General features: G+C 46.3%; 1 protein-coding gene across 1 annotated transcript; it reads left to right on the forward strand.

Moving 5' to 3' along the window:
- Positions 1-9,226: 9,226 nt before the first annotated feature.
- NKX2-8 (NK2 homeobox 8) lies at positions 9,227-10,810 on the forward strand. The gene is made up of 2 exons (XM_044230704.1): positions 9,227-9,399; positions 10,075-10,810. Exons 1-2 carry the CDS (start codon positions 9,243-9,245, stop codon positions 10,632-10,634), a joined length of 717 nt encoding a protein of 238 aa, XP_044086639.1. The 5' UTR covers positions 9,227-9,242; the 3' UTR covers positions 10,635-10,810.
- The last annotated feature ends 6,676 nt before the right edge of the window (positions 10,811-17,486 follow it).

The following is a 17,486-nucleotide window of genomic DNA, read 5'->3' on the forward strand; positions in this document are numbered from 1 at the left end:
GTAGAAAGAGGCCTAGATTAGGAAAATCGGGTCTTGAAGCCAAACTGGGAGATGCTAGGCAGGTCACCCAAACTCTCTGTGCCTCAGTTTCTTCTTCTGTGAATTGGATGAAATTCAACTCTGCTCTGTGACCGCCAATCCAAAACTTAGGATAGCACAGCTTCCAGCTGCTGCGTGAATATATTAAACTCTCCGGCCCCATCCTACATTATTAGCATAGCAACAATTGCAGTGATGGACACCTACTAACCGTGGGCAAGTACCGTGCCAAGCACTTTACATGACATATATCAGGAATCCTCAGGTATGAATGGCGATTTCTAAAAGAATGACTGTTTCTGTCTTATAGGTGAGGAAACTGTGACTCCAAGAAATGACAAAAGTGGATCCAGGTTACCTAGGTTATTCAGAGAGTCAGACTTTGAATCCAGATCTGTTGCTGTCGGTCTGATCCCCAAATGTGGTGCATGTTGGAAAGAAAAACCAGGTGTTCCTTCCGGACGCTGCCTTATGCTTGAGTCAATCAGCCTCCGTGCCTGCAGAGCACTTGGCGTTCAGAGTTCCTCATATATTTGTGGATTGCAATTTTCTCAAAAATGGTGCCCCCAGAGGGACTTGCATGCTACTGATTATAAGGCTGGGTGGGTGGGCAGCCTTGTGGTAGAGGGTGGAGGGAGGGTTATATTTGTGTTGACACTAGTTAGTATTAGGTCATTATCTTTGACAGCCTTCTAAATCTACCAGGAGTGGGACTACTGGCCACAGAAGCCAGAGCGCAGACCTCCTGCCTTGTGGGGTACGTTTGGAGGCAGAAAATTGGCATCTGATAAAAGTGTGGCGTGGAACAGCAATATGACAATTCCTCACCACCTTGGATCCTTCCTGAGCGGACCCTGGGTGGCTGGCCTGTCCCCGCCCCTTCTCTGGCTCCAGGTCTCTGTCTGTCTCCAGAATTGACTCAGATCACCTTGGGTGGTCGCTCCCATGGCCATTATGCACGTGCAGCTTTCTGCCTATTGACATTAGGGGATGTGCCCCCACCTTCCCTTTGTTTCATCCTCCATTTAAGACACATTTGTTCTCACTGGCTTTTAACTGGTTTTCAATCTATGTTCATTGCTAGGGTGAGTTATCTTTTTTAAAAAACACAACTTGCAATGGGTTTCTATGCTGTCCAATTAGTATTGTTAAGCTGTTTGGAAACAAATAAAACTTAGAGCAGATGAAATCACACTCTGCTAGTCACTGAGATGCTGCTAAAAAGCAAATCACAACAGGATTCCTAGAAATTAGCCTTAGTTCCCAACAAGAACTTTTAAAATGCTGTAGGTCTTCAGGTCTTAATTGGTATCTGAATAAAACCATCCGTTCTCCTCTATACTTCTCCGTGTATTGCTCCAGGGCTGATCAAATCAACTCCCTGTCTTCCTTTTACCAACTTCCAGCTGGTAAGCCATAACTGGATGGAGATGGGTGATCACCAAGGCAAAATGGGCACCACTCTTCCACTTTCTCTTACCTTCCTTTACCCAGTCCATTTCACCTCCATTCCATGTGGACACCTTGGATTCGCTTAGAGACATTATCAGGTTTTCTCCCCTATTCTGCCTACCCCTTGGGAAGATCCTCTGACCCATCAGCTATGGAGAATCAGTATCCCACCAGGATTTGAATAATAGAAAATCTCAACAATGGATAAACAAGTGTGCATCATGGAAGGAGGTACTCATATACTTCTCCTAATTGTTCTGTAAAAGAAATCATTAAGATGATAATTCATGAAAATTGGGTGGCTTTTATTTTTAGTATAGAAGAAATCAGAAGGCTAAATTTACTACAGATGACCTGCTAATTATATGGTCTAACTCCTGGCATTCTGACATCTTGAGCTTACACAAAGTTCATCCTTTGATAATCATTTCAATAATATGTAAGAAATAAAATGTCTAACGTTAAGCACACATATTATTTATCAGATCTCCCCCTTCGAAATTTGTTTTACAGCCCAATCCTTTTGCTTAAGGAGAAAGGATTGTTGTTGTTGTTTCTTTCTCTTGGTTAGCAGTCAAAAACAAAGAAGCAACTAAAATCCTATGTGTAGCCATCCATTTCTTTTTTCATGCTACCCACCATCCAAATATACACAGACCTCCAGTGCCTAAAAACTAAGTTTCGACTATGTATCCTGACGCCATAACCATCCAGAAATATATCAATCTAATTTTTTATAAATTGTCTTGATTTGAGGAGCTGGTAATGAAAATGAGCAATAGACACATGCCGTGTCAGACACAGTCTTTACAGTTAGTTCATGTGGACCATGGACAGAAGAAGGCTGCAAACAGAGTTGGTGGAAATGGAGGGGAATGACCTGGGGTTGTTTGTAAATTAAATGAGAACTTGACAAGCAGGTGAAATAAAGAAGAAGACAATACAGGTTTTGTGAAGCACTGTCTTAAATTTCTTCAGGCTCATATTACAAAGCAAACTATTTTAAGGCTAAGAAAAAAAAAACAGTTTAGGATAGATCTTGTTAAAAAAAGAAACATTCAGTAGGAGATTTTTTTTTCTGTCACTTAATTGAAGTTCCTAACCAGGTAAAAAATACACACATGTATTAAAGGTGAACCTCTCATCTTGAAGATACTCAAGCTATTATTTAAAAAGCCACCTAAAAAAGTACAGATTCATCGTACATCATGGTGTTAAATACATAGCATATATGTGCTAGCATCAGAATTTATTTAAAGTCATTTCTTAGTTGTTTCCCAACTTGAATAAGTCCAATTTTGGGGTTTTAGGATTCAGAGCAAGGCAAATACAACAATAAATTTCTCAAGAAATCCTAAACACGCTTCTTCATACCCTGTTGTTGAGTTAAAGTTAAACCCAAAATGCCCAGTGTTGAGCTTTGTCATTTATATATTTGTCTGATGGCTCCAGAGGTAGTTTCCATGGTAAGTTCCCTGTGCACAAGAAGCAGGGTGAGTGGAATGTCTCCTTCCAATGAAGAACTTTTCACTGACAGTGATAAAGGCCAAGAACCTCCTTCACACAAACGATTGAAAAACAGAACACGAAGGACATTTTTATTTTGTTTTGTTTCCTTTGTGTGGTATGTGACTTCAGTGCAAATACCCATTTAATCAAGAACACAAAGACAGCCACCTTTGCTGGCAAGGGATTTCCAGAGACTGCAGTAAACATAGAGCTCTTTTACTTTTGTGTGTGTGTCTGTGAGGAAATTCCCGTAGCTTGTCATTTCATGCTCTTGTTATACATTTTTGCCTTCTCTTGGCAAAAAGATTTTTTCCCAAAGAAATCTTTAAAAGTAAACTCAATAGAATCTAGAAAAACTTGAATGCTTTAGAGGGTGAAGTTTATGTATTTTTTAAATTTTCTTATTGAGATATGATGGACATATAACATTGTATTAGTTTAAGGGGTACAACATAATGATTAGTAATTGTATATGCTGCAAAATGATTACAGCTTAAGTTTCGTAATTATCCATCACCACACTTAGGTACAGATTTTTTTTTTCTTGTGATGAGAACTTTTAAGGTCTTCCCTCTTAGCAAGTGTTAAGTACATCATACAGGGTTGTTAATAGTAGTCACCACGCTGTGCATTACATCCCCAGGACTTACTTATTTCATAACTGGAAGCTATTGTGATTAGTTTTTAGAAATATAAATACTTGTGGAAAGCACATAGAAGCCACTGTCGACTGGAAATTTTTTGTTCATGCATTTTTGTTTTCGTCTGAGTCGATGAGATCAAATTGAACCCATTGCTCTAAGCCAGCCCACACTCACTTTTTCTTTCACCTCTTAATCATTCTTTTCTAATACCTTCTATTACAATGGACTTTCTTTCTCCTCTTTACATCCTCTTCATCCTCCTCCCCTCCACACAATTTCTTCAATTCTAGGGCTCTCATAGTCTATCTGCCTTCAAGCCTCTCCTTAAGCTTTGCTTCTCCTGGGTCATCTATCCTGACTCAGGATGCAGTAACAAATGCGAGTGTACATTGTAACATTCTCAAATGTGTAAAATGTAAAGTAATATTTTATTACTATTGCTGTCATCATCACTGTAAAAAAAATGGAATATCTGATTCCTTAGACCTCTGACAGACGATGGTCCCTGTCTTCAACAGAGATTACCAAATACTCCTCTAGCCTAATGGTTGGTTTAGTGCTGAAACTGCTGCCAAATAAGGCAGAAATAATATCTCATGTTAATAATGCAACCCTTTTAAAATGCCAAAGTTACTTCAAAGTAAAGGTACATAAAAAAGAGACCTTGCTATAACGCTTGGGTGAGAAAAAGTACCTAATTTGAAATGAAGTGATGGTGGTAAGGGCATGCACTGAAGGCAGGCCTGTGGGAGGTACTAGGGCAAAAATCACAAAATGTGTTCCTGGGGTCAGTCTACTCTGCCGGTGTCTGTATGTGACATTACATGTGACGTAGGGCCTGGACCTTTATTGTGTAAACATCAACTAGGATACTGTCTTATATAAACTATATCTGTATCAGTCAAGCACAGGAGTATAAAGTACCATCTTTCCAAAAAGGATTAGACAAAAACGAAGACGTTCAGCTCTGAACAAATTAAGATCGTCACCCTCTCCAAGGTGTGTGTGTTATTATTTCTATTCTGACAGCTTATATTCCATGCTAGCATTATATGAAAGCATCATAAAGTATGGGAAAGACCAGAAATACTTAACAAACTAGTTTAAAATTTTATTAAGTTATTTGTTGGCTCTTTAGGAAATGGAGACTATAGATATTTCATTAAATATCTTTATAATTCATTGAACTCTATTACTCCCTATGTATTTTTTTTTCATTATATATCTAAACAACTAGATGAGCATAGTCGGAAGGATCTCCTGGAGATCAACAATGACAACAAAAAGTCCCTGGAAAGTCAGTATTTCAAGGAACTTAAGATGGGATTTTTCAAATCTTTTCGTTTGACATTGGGCAATAAAATCTGAAGCCCATTCCAAAGATGCCCTAAGTCCTCAGTCTGAAAGTAATTGCCCTTCCTTGTCCTGTATGTATATATCATCAGTACAGCCAAGAATGAGTTGCAGCGAGGCCTGGACCACCGCCAAGCAATTGATTATTAGCCATTAAAAAGGAAATGTTTACTTATTCATGGCAACTTGGTTGCATAAGGAAAGGCAAAGAGGTCTGATTTTAAATGCTGCTTTTTCTTTCTATCCTAAGTCTGATCAAGATCATTCACTTCTTGGAGGTATCAAAAGCCCATTTTTATTTTTCCTTTTGCTATTTTAACCAGAATACTGATAAAAAGGGGAGAGCAGTTGCTGTGAGGCAAAGAAAAATGTCCTGGCAGTTGAGGGCCCTCCATCTATCAAGGGGAATTTGCAATGTTGCCTCTCTTCAATACTGTATAGATTTGCAGGATTTTGTGAAACACTTAACCAAAATGGAAGGATTTAAAAACGGAATGCAAGATATAGATGCAATCATTTCTTTTAAAAATCAAGATACTTTAGTTTTATTTCAGAATTTTCTAGTCTTAAATTCTTAAGCACGCAGCAGTGGTGATCATCTTGGATAATACTTTTGAAAAGGCGATTAATGCAGACTGCTTAAATACATTCACTATAGCGCAGATGCCTAACGATTAAAAACTCTTATTAGGATTGAGATGCACTACATCTAATTACAGGGAAACAAATACTTACCTAATTAATAATAATACTATTCCTAAGCCATGTTGAGTTGCAAAATTAGTTCAAATGTCCAGAACACCAAACAATATTTTAAAATCTAGAAAGGATATTCAGTTAGATTGTTTACTTGTGATACTATGAATTGGAGGCAATTTATATAAAGATTTCCAATATGTGTAAAACTCATTTTGCCTAGTTTTTCCGATTGACCCCATTTCAAAATAATTTTCTCCTTCCATGTCTTTGCGTCTATCTGATATGATGAGGTGATAAAGAAAGCATCTTTCACTAATAATTCTGGCTGTTTACCTCCTTTCCTCCATTACTTCAGAAGGCACAGTTTGCATGGAACAAACTCCTGGAGTCCCCAGGCTCTGGTTCTTAGAGGTAATTTAGATAAAGTCCCAGAGCCCAGTTGAGAGGAAGATTGGACTAGCCGGCAGAGGCATTGAGGAACCAATGACACAGGGAAGTTGCAATGCTTTCTAGAACCAGGAGGTACAGAGTTCTCCTGGGATATTTAGAACACAGACTGGGACCCAGGAACACTGTTGCCAGGCCAAGAAATCTAAGGCTAGAAGTAATATTTGGAGCTAACCCCAGAGCTAGCTCCTTCTCAGAGCACCACTGCTAGATGTGTGTGTGGGGGGGGGTGGATATCTCTTCTTTGGGAGCCAAATACTAAGAGTAAAAGCAAATATTTGATGCTGAAGAGCTCTTAAGAATTGAAGAGTGCCATTTACTTATTTCTACATGTCAGTGTGGGCTTAGGATGTTAAATAGATTAAAAGGCTAAGAGAGGTCAGTCACTCCGGGAAAGACTCTTCTTCTGCATCTCCCGACTTGGTTCTCTGGTTCTCTTTCCAAAACTGTTATCAAGCTCACTCCTACTCTTGTGGCGGGTCCTTTGGAAACTCAGAAGATGGCATGTCCTCTCCTAGAACATTCTGGAGAATGCGGAATCAAGAGTCCTGGGGATGAGTGCCAGAAAGGTGGGGGAAAGGGGACTTGTGTGGGTGGATGGGGACCAAAGTTGCTGGTTAATTCAACAAAGATAGTTTTAGAAAAATTCCAGAGGTATTCAATCATAAAACTGTCAGGGTCCTTAGAAGTTACTATATCTATTGTCTTCTGTTTCATATGGGGGGGGGGTGTAGTGTTCAGAGTGATGAGGCCATTAGAGCTAGTTAAGAGCTGGGCTGGGATACCAACTGACTCCCAGGCCAGAGCTCCTTCTCCCTGACACAGCCATGAAGCTCAGACCCCAAGTGAGAGTCTATACTAATGCTTCCTTAGGATGGTCTTTGCCATGCCCTCCTTCCACCTTTCTGAGAAAATGGGCTAGCAAGAGATTGCCAGCCATCCGACTCTATCTGGAGAGAAGTCCAAAAAGCCCTGGGCTAGTCTGTGACCTGCCCCATCTCTGGGACTCTGGAGTTTAGGTGCTGGGGCGCAGTGGGCACGGAGTTTGGGTTCCTGCCACGCCCTGTCTACTCCTGGCTCCCTCTGCCGCCCATCTCGGAGAGGACAGCCAGGTCATTTCAATTTAATCTTATTTAAAAAGACATAACTAATAAATCTATTGCCGGGGCGGCAGAGAGACGGCCAGCAGAGTCGATCGTGCTCCCAATCCCATTGAACCCCATTGAAAACCATGACAACACGGGACAAGCTCGGATTTATCCCGGCGTGCTAAAGAGCTTTGTGAGCAGGCGTCAATCACCCATTATTTCGGACTGAACAAATGCAAAATCTTGACTGGAACAAATGCTTCCAACAGGTCCGGGGCGTCGAGCTCCATTTCCCCTTTGTCCGCGGCCTAGCAGTTGGCCTGTATTGGGGTTGCCTCCGCCCGACCACCCAGCGCGCTGCGCAGCCCGGGGCGCCTTGGGCACGCTTGACAGGGAGGCTGATGGGGAGGGTGCACCGGACCAGCGAGCCCGGACCCCTTGCACAGGAGCCAGGTCCCAATTAAGCTCAGGTGGAGCTAGGATTTCGGGTTCGGCCACCCAAGAGCCGCGTCCCTCACTAGAATTTAGCAAGCAAATACCCAAACCAGGGCTTCAGAGGAGAGGCCTCTGAAAGTGCCCCCAGTGAGTCCTAGACCGAAGCGGGACCACGAGGGGAGCCATGGGCCAACAAAATGTATCCGCGCCGGCTGGCTTCCTGCGCCTTCTACCTTGATCATTCTCTCCGGCTAGGGCTGTGGGAACCAGATCCGAGATCGCAAAGAAACCCCGGGCAGGCTAGGCTGTCTTTTCTGCCCGGCGGGCCAGTCCTAATTCTCCAAATCGGTCCAGTACCGGACCAGTCCCAGCGGCTGCCTGGAGCGGGAAGCCCAGGCCAGAGACCTGCCCTGGGGCAGAGGCCGTATCCCCGGTACTGGGCCTGACGTTGAGGCCACATAGCTGAAGCTCACAAGTGGCGCCAGAGGGTCTGGCGACGCCAAGGAGGCCGCAAGGCCCTCACGGGCTCCGGGTGAGACGCCGCCGCCCGTGGGCCCCAGAACCGGCCTGGGCTGGGCTCTAAGGAGCGCCGCCTCTGGGGCTGAGCCCACGACCCGCAGCAGCCGGGCGGGGCTGGGCTAAGGAGGGTGGAACGAAGGACGTGAACAGCTTGGCCCGATTCTGCCTCCGTTTTGCCAGTCTGGGGAAAGGGGCGCAGAGCTGGGGCTCATGTACTACTGCCAGCCCTTCCCCAGGACCCCTTGAAGTGGGGGGAGGGGGGCGTTTGGGATGTGGTTCCTACAGGCTTTCAATAACCCTCGGCCCCTGCCCAGAGGCCGGCGGGACCAGGCTACTCCTCTGTGCGCCTGCAATTTCTCGCCTCTGAATCCTTAGAGGGGCCCAAACCAAAAAGAGAAAGAGCGCGCCAGAGTTTAACGCAGCATTGTAAATCACTTTACGGATAATTGCGGGAAACGAACACTCTAGCAAACAAGCTCGAGAAATAAAGCAAACAGAGAATAAATTCCTGGGTGCTCATAAACCCACCCATGCTGCCCCCACCCTGGCCGGCGCTCCTGCGGGGCCAGGCCCCGTGTCAGCCCAGGAGGAGGAGGAAGCTGGGGCTGAGACAGGCGGGTGGTGACCACCGCTCGCCACCCAAGATGTTATTCATTGGTAACAATCCCCATTATCTGTCCCCACTTTGGGCTAATCAGACAGAATCGCTAATGCCGTAGAGCTGCTTCCTGCCGCCTCTGGGAGGTAACGGGGCGCCGAGGGGCGGGGGACGGGACGGGGCGGGGGCGGGGGCGGAGGTTGCACCTTCCGGGCTCGCTCAGTCTTTGGTCCAGCACTCATTCAGGTACTTAACACCCTGCATACCCGGACCTCGGCTTTCAAAGCATCCCGGGTGGGAAGAGTTGTTTATATAAACAGAGATTCCGCTGTAAGCGCGCTAATATCCCGGCAGCCAGCGCATGGCGTGCGCCTCTGGCTCCCACCCGTAGCAGCGGCGTCCCCGGCCGCCCCTCAGTTCCCAGCCTGCCCCGCCCCCGCCTCCATCCCCTCCTTGGCCATGGCCACCTCTGGACGCCTCAGCTTCACCGTGCGCAGCCTCCTGGATTTACCCGAGCAGGACGCACAACACCTGAGAAGGCGGGAGCCGGAGCTACGCGCTCCCGGGCCCGGCCCCTGCGCCACCTGGTTGGAATCCGAGCGCAGCCACTACCCCTGTGAGTAAGCCGAGGACCACTGCGGGAGCGGGGATAGGGGAGCAGAACCACGCGCCCGACCGATGCGGGACTGGGAAGTCGAAAACAGTCTTTGCCCCTGACTACCAAAAACCCCTGTGCCATTCGTGACCTACTCAGCACATCCTGAGAGCAGATCCTTGCGCCTGGTACTGACGCCCGGGATCTGGGTTTCTGTTTGTAGAGGTCACAATATTTAAATATTAAAGCAATGGCCTTTAAATGTCTGAAAATACGGCTACGTTCCCAGGCCTCGGTCAGGGATGGGCAGCAGTGGCGAACCTAGCTCTCCAAGCCTTTGCAAACCTCGGCAAACTATTGCAATAGACCTGGAGGTGGCCTGCGTTGGTGACCCAGCTTGCGGTAAATTCGTCTGCTAGCAAGCGACCAGTGTGGACTTGTTTTAAGAGGGTCTTGGTGAGCTTCTTAGGAGGCGCGGTCTCCGGTTATGGTATAAATGAGGTCCCTGAATTTGGAGAGGTGGGTGTCCGGATGTGGGCCCAGGGAAGGAAATGGTCGCAGCCCTAAAGCCGCGGGCGAGTGGCGGCGCCCTCCCGCCGGTGGCTCCACGCGCGCGCGCGCGCGCGCGCGCGAGAAGCAGCCGGCGCGCGGAGGGGCCGGCGTCTCATCAGGCCGTGTCTCCCTTGCCGCCCCCAGTCTCGGACGAAAGCAGCCCTGAGACCAGCCCGCCCGACTCGTCGCAGCGGCCGTCTACTGGGCCGGTGTCTCCCGGCTCAGACGCTGAAAAGAGGAAGAAGCGTCGGGTGCTGTTCTCCAAGGCGCAAACGCTGGAGTTGGAGCGACGCTTTCGGCAGCAGCGCTACCTGTCTGCACCCGAGCGCGAGCAGCTGGCGCGCCTGCTTCGCCTCACGCCCACACAGGTCAAAATCTGGTTCCAGAACCATCGCTACAAGCTGAAGCGCGCGCGCGCCCCTGGAGCGCCAGGGGCGGCGGAGTCGCCGGACCTGGCAGCCGCCGCCGAGCTGCGCGCCGCACCGGGCCTGCTGCGCCGCGTGGTGGTCCCTGTGCTGGTGCGCGACGGGCAGCCTTGCGGCACCGGCGATCTGAGCACGGCCTCCGCCCAGGACAAGAGCGGCGCGTCCCCAACCGCCTGCCCTTCGCCAGGGTACGCCGCCTTCGGGCCTTGCTCGGCTCTCGGCCTCTTCCCGGCCTATCAGCACTTAGTGCCCCCAGCCCTGGTCTCCTGGAACTGGTGAGGCCATTGCGGGGCGCGGGCACCTGGGGCTACCCCGGACTTTGGAGTGGCTCTGCGGCCGAAGCACGGCTGGAAGCGGAGATTCGGACAGTTTTCCCGGCCCCACCTCTCTGCGGGCCCCACCTCCTTCGGCGCTGGGGTCCCTAACCCCGCCCTCCCCAGCCGCTGAGCAGGGAATTTCAGCCAGCATTCCCCCCTTTCCTCTTTCTTCGACGCCAACCCCAGAGCTAGATTTTATTGCTTAAAACCTTATTTGTATATTTTAAAATAGCTATTTGTATGGGAAGCAACGTATTTTTAAAGAAATAGAATATTTTTCCTCTTTGTGGTACGAGAATAAAATGTGGAGGGTTGGGTCCCCTGAGCGCCTGCCGGCGCTGTGCTTTCCGGACCAGAGTCCAGGACTCTAGTCCACGTTCCCCACCCCGGGTTGGGTGGAAAGGCAGGTCCCAGGCTCGATGCAGCTTTAGGAAGATACTGGGGAAAGGGGTGGAGGGAGGCATGTGCGGGGAAGAAGCCAAGGGAACCCTGAGATCCCTGACAGCGGGGAGGTGGCGGGGAGATCAGTTGGAGGCCCCTCTGGACTCCCGAATCTGCTGGTGTTTCAGACACCAAAAGTCAACCCAGTTGGCCAGGGTAGGACATAATAAGCTTCCCCACAAGGACTCTCTGGAGACGTGCCAGGTGAACTGGGGGGTAGAGCGTACTGCTTTGGAACAGCTCAGGCCTGGTGGCAAGCTGTCCTTTTCTGGACCCAAGGAGCACCCACCCGAGCACCCAGAGAATTCGTAAATCCCAATTAAGCCTGCGAGTGCCTCGCTTGGCATCTGTGATTTCCCCCCTCTTAGCTCTACACCTGGCTGAGGTGGGATGGGGTAGCTTGATGAAGAAATCAAAGAGTGGTGGGGAAATGACCCTCCTCAGGGCTGCCAGCGGAGGGAAGACGGCTTTGGAGACCCCGGATGGGACAACATCTGTGTGGGATCTCCTGGTGGGTCTCATTTCACCCGAGGTCCCGATGCACTCTAAGCTCAGGAATCTAGGGTTCCACCCTTGGAATTTGGAACTTGCCTTGGGCTCAGTATGCGGATCCGCAGAGGTCCCTATGCAAGTGTTTACCCCTCGGAGAAGTTAGGGCCTGCCTCCTCAGTGCCCACTGCCAGGAGATGTGCTTGAGGAGAGTAGGTTCAGGCATCCCATCCAGAGAAGGGAGCAAAGGCTCAGTGAGGTCTGTGAGGCAGACACTGGGCCAGTTCCAGACCCCCTTCTTCTTCCCTCTCCCCCCAGGAGGTAGGGTAGCTGAGGCAGGGTTATCACCTGAAATTTTGTGGGGTGGGAAGATAGAAGACAGAGGGGGAAGGGAGTGGGGTGTTTTGGTCTCAGCTGCTGGCCACCTTGCCTTCCATATGGATGCGGTTATCTCAGAAGAATCTCGATCCTTAAACCTCCTTTTGTCTTGGAAACTGAAAAGGGCATTGTCAGGCCTGAAAAGGACCTAGACAAAATCCGCACTGTTTCAATTCAGGACTCTGTTTAATCAGTCCCTGGTGACAATGTCGTGGGTGTTAGAGAGGACAATAGTATCTTTTTAAACCTTTTTAAACCTTGTGGCCTTCAGGAAGACAAAGGGCTTGAATTTTATGGGTTTACAACTTCAATTAGAACAGTGCCAGTGTGCATGGGAGATTATCAAATTTGTATCATAAAACCTCTTTCTAATAAATGATTGCCGGGGAAGGAGCCTGGACATTTTAAGACACATATTGAAAACCACTATGGGGGCTTCCCAGTTAGTCCTGGCAGAGCAGATGAGAAAGAGAAGGGGGGAAAGATTTCTGAAGAAGGCCCTGGCTGGGACTTGCCCCTTCGGTTAGCTGGCTGGGTGCTTGGCTCTTCCGTGTTCTTCCTCCAGAAGGAGTGTTTTCTCCAAGATTGGAGGTAAAGATCTGTAACTGCTTTCTGCTCTTGGCAGTGGCAAAGACCCGCACATTTGGGAGAAAGTGCAAACTCATCAGCTGTTGTGTCTTGCCTCTTCTTTTCCTGGAGTTACAGAGGAAGTAGGTCTTGGGGTGTGCAAAGTGGTGAGAGCCTATTGAATATGAGGTCCATACTGAGGGGTCTGAATCATGAAGAGACCCTTTTCCCAGGAGGTTCTTTGGGAAATCATGTCCTCAGCCAAATTCATCTAGAGGTCCACTCTGATCAGAAAGTCGTGCTTCCCAGTGAGGTGGTCAAAGCCGTAGCATGACGCCCACCAGCAAGCCAGCTGGTGTCCTCGGCAGGAGGGGGTCAGAACTTTCCTATGACATTAGCATTAGGAGCCATTGTATAGAAACTGTTACTTGCTTCCTCTTGCTCCTTTTCTTTAGGCCTGGCCTTTTAGAGAGGGAAAAACCACAGGGAAGAGTTAAAAATATATTCCCATCACCACTGACCCATTTTAGAGACTCAGGCTGTCATTTTTCTTCTGTTCTTACCTGAGATCAGCTGTGAAAGATAAATGTCAGTTTTCTGTGTGACCTAAAAGAGCAGTTCTTCTAGGTGCCAACAAGAGAAGCTAAACCCAAGGCTTCTTTACAGGCAGCTGGGAGAATGGTTAGGATCTAGCTCCCTAGATGAGAGTATTTTAAATCTGCTGCCCATCACCCATATCACACATGGGATTCACACTCAGTTTTGAAACTTACTGTGTTCCAGGTATTGTTCTAGACACTTTCACAGTTCATCTCACAGAAACCGTACATATTGTATATGTAATATGCCCATTTTACAGATAGAAGCAGAGGCTCAATGAGTGGGAGTAAGTGACTTGTCGATAGCAGTTGTAAACCTCATAAAATGTCATCATCATCTTTGTTTAACCCACATTTGGGCACCCTGCAAACTGCCCTTAAGGAAGACAATTGTAATTTTGATGTGACAATGTATATACTACCCAACGATCATAAAATAGTCCTTTTTTTATTTAAAGATTTTATTTATTTATTTGAGAGCGAGCAAGAGAGGGAGAGAGAGTCCAAAGAGAGAGGGAAAGGGAGAAGCAGACTCCCCACTGAGCAGAGAGCCCATGTAGGGCTCCATCCCAGCAATGCCCCCCCCCCCATCTGAGATCATGACCTGAGCTGAAGGCAGACATTTAACCGACTGATCCACCCAGGTGCCCCCATAAACTAGTCTTACAGATACTTCAGGGCCACTCTCAGAAACTGATCACATGATATCACAGCAGTTTCTAAAACTTACTTATGTTTCCTGGATACCAGGCAATATTCTAAGTTCTTTTACTCATTAAACTTGTTCAGTTTTCACAACGACCCCATGAGATGGTACTGCTAGTCCCATTTGACGGATGAGGAAACTAAAGGCCAAGGGGTTATGAGTAACCTGTCCAGGGTCACACAGCTAGGAGCTGACAGAGCCAGCAATGAACACAGGCTTTACAGCTCCGGATCCCACATGTTTCACCACATGGTGGGAACGATTTCCCATTCGTTATGTTTTATTTCTCCCAGTTGGTAGTCCTGGTTACCTTACAAATGCTGGTCTGAGAGATATGTTCTCCGTTTTCCCCTTCCTCCCTCCTCGCTTTCCTTCCTTTTCCCTTCTCCCCTCGTCTGCCGAACTTTTAGCTTGCTCACACAGCCTCTGTGTTGCCGCTCTGTGTGCCTTCTAGTCCAGCTGTCAGTGAAACACAGCTCTTGTTGCAGGCCACAGTATTTTCCCGTGACTATCATTCCACCATTCTTCTTCCAGAAAAACATCTGCTGCGGCTGCCTTGACACCAGTTGTCCACTGGGCTTTTGGCAGAGTCGCTGCTGACTCTGATAAGCTCCTCTAAGATTTCCCAACCCCCGGGCCCAGACCCCTGTGGAGCTTTATGACTTTGGCTTTGCTGGCCCTTTCCCCAGTCATCTTCCTCCTTCCTGGGTCTCCAGTGTTATCTTTATTATTAAATATCATCCTCTTCACATTTTCCCTCTTTCCTTCCATTGTAAACACTTTTCACTTCATCTCACTTAAGTCTCTTGTGGGTGGAGATTGCAATTTTCACTTCAATTTTCTTTCCTCATTGTTCAGAGGATCTTACATCTTAGCAAGTCTCTTATCTGACCAATTTAGCACTTTAGAATCTTAGATAATGTGTTACTGATGGGTTAGAGGGAAGTTATTTGAGCCCAGGTTAACCTATACCTTCCCTTCTAACAATGGTGTTTAGGTGTTTCTCGTTCCCTTGCTTCTTACACACACAATTAACTTGCCTCTTACACACACACACACACACACACACACACACTTTACAACTTTAAACCATTTTAGACTTAGGAATAAAATGTTCAGGCAGGATACTTTGGGGCTTAGCATAGTTAAATAGTTTGTTAACCAAGTTTATCTGTTCTGTGCAGGTAATATGTAGACATGAACAATAGAGTCAGAGGAGCTTTTGGAATGCTCAGAAAGTAGTCTCCTGCCCCCAGGCATGACCATTTCTATGGAAGGGATTGCATCACTTACTCTTCAAGACCTGCAGGAGAGGTTTTATTGCTCCAGGTCACTCGTCATTTTTCCAAGCCATATGTGGGAGGAGACTTACTAAATGGTTTCTTACTTTTAGAATTCCAATTTGTATCTTTTAACTCATCTCCGACCCCCAACCCCAGACTCACGACTGAAGGTACATGCTATTCCTCTTTCTCCTTTTTACCCAGTGTTTACTCCGTTCTCACCAAAGAAACAAACAGTATTCCCTTCAATGCTGCCCACAGAGTGGTGATTTAACCAGGAAGAATTGAGGAGAGTATTAAAACAGTCACATACATACCCCCAAATTTAAAAAACATGGGGTTTTTAATTTTTCCAACCATGTTCAACAGAAAATTTTTATTCTTTATCCAGAAAAGTAACATCATCATATACAGGTAAAAGAACATTTTCTCTTCAATGCCCTGTCCTATGGGCCAATAAAAGTTTTGAGATCTTATTGAGATCATGTGATTTCAGAAGCTGCTATAGCTTCACTCTAGCTTCTGTGAGTTGAATGTTGTGGGAAGAACATTTGAGGGGACCTTGGTCATGTTTAATTTCCTTCTGCATTCTGACTGGGTGGTCCTTTATGAGTCAACAGGTTTTCAAATGGATTTCCTAGCTAAGAGCTCTGAATTGGACTGTCTCTTTTCTCTCCTTCCAATACCAACTGCCCCCGCCCCCTGTCCTAGGGGCTGGATAGCATCCTTGGCAGAATTCACTCAGAGGGGAATGGAGGCTGTTTGCAAACTAAACTAGAGAAAAAAGTGCCAGTCCATTAAAATGGCCCTTGACTCTCTCACCTGAAATGTTGTTACACCTTCCTCCTCCAGCTTTATTGAAGTATAATGTGTTGAGCAGGCAACTCTTCCTGTTAAAGAAGTTATCAGCTTACACTGACATTAAACTTGGGAGGTGAATTCTCATCTAGAGGCAACCTGAATCATCCTATGTCAGGGTCTGAAATTGTCAGAGAAGCATTAGTATAATGACAAGAAAGGTGTTTTTTTTTGTTGTTTGTTTTGTTATTACCATAAAATTGAAATACAGAGCAAGAAACACAACATGCCAGGAAAAGACAAAAGAAACCTGGTATGAAAAAAAAAAAAAAAAAAGCAAAAAGAAACCTGGTATGGTTAGTAAAGAAGTAACTGCTTTTCCTGGGAAGCTGTTTTTACTGCCTCATCATACTGACAGATTCAGTCATTTGTCCGACCAACTGTCCAGCAGTGCTCCTAATTCACGGCAGGAATGTTACATATAAAGTCAAGACATAGAGATAACGAAGGATTTCCTTATTTTCTGTATTTGTAGAGGAAACTTTACCTTAAGGTAATCATTTTATCAGTTTGGGTGTGGAGGGCACCAGAGGGGACTAAATGAATAAAGTAGAGCTCCCAGAATTGTGTCGTCCTGGAAATATTATAAGAATGTTCTCTTTTCTTCACCTAACTTGTCACTGATCGAGGAACACGAATGTGTACTCTAATACTTGAGGTATGCCCAACAACTGATCAACCGACTCCACAACTGTCCTATTAACCTTTAAATTTTAAATAGGTAAATATTCTATACATGCATGTGATGCATATATATAAGTGGGCTTGAAGCCCATTTGGGGAATGTTTGGTTCTTTTCTCTTTATGGGAAAGAAAACACCTAATTTATAATCTCACTTGCCAGACCCGTGTAGAAAGGATATTGGCTTTCTCACTCTAAAATCAATGTATTGTCTTTATAAGATAATAGGGAAAATGCAGAAATATATAAACAAGCTGTGCTTTTAAATATAGTTATTTTCATATGACACTTGACCTCTTGTTAATACAGTGGAATAATGAGCAGGAGACTCAAGTAAATGATTAAAAGTGCAGGGCGTAAATCGCATTTGTACCCTTTGTATAATTTGTGGCAAATTACAACCACAAAGAGAAATGACAGAGATCATCTATATTTGGAAAGAACAAGTCCCCTTTATCCCTCGGTTTCCTCCTTGCAGCCTCAGTTTTTGTCAGGAGGGTCATGCATTGGGACCCACAACCGCTTCTGCTGCTAGCAAGGTAAAGACCAGACTATGAAGCGGGACAAAAGGACATAGAAGAAGCTGACTATTTGTTTCAAAGTTGGCATGAGTTCAAACAGGGCAATAATGTTTCCAGGGAAGCGGTCATTCACCAGCTTGTGGTAAATCATGGACTTGTGAAATCTCACCCACTAAAACCCATGTTTGGGAAGCCTGAGAAGGGAGAGGAATGATTTATTCTAAACTGATTTTAGAATGTTTCATTGCTTTCAGTCCCTCTGAAAAGGCACCTCTGCAGACCGTTTAACA

Source organism: Neovison vison, chromosome 13 (assembly GCF_020171115.1).
Source record: "Neovison vison isolate M4711 chromosome 13, ASM_NN_V1, whole genome shotgun sequence".
Lineage (NCBI taxonomy): Eukaryota > Metazoa > Chordata > Mammalia > Carnivora > Mustelidae > Neogale > Neogale vison.

Excerpts from the sequence above, each read along its gene's own strand:
- NKX2-8 (XM_044230704.1), top strand. The coding sequence starts at position 9,243 with ATGGCCACCTCTGGACGCCTCAGCTTCACCGTGCGCAGCCTCCTGGAT. Across the intron at positions 9,400-10,074 it reads CGAGCGCAGCCACTACCCCT|TCTCGGACGAAAGCAGCCCT; the intron begins GTGAGTAAGCCG and ends TGCCGCCCCCAG.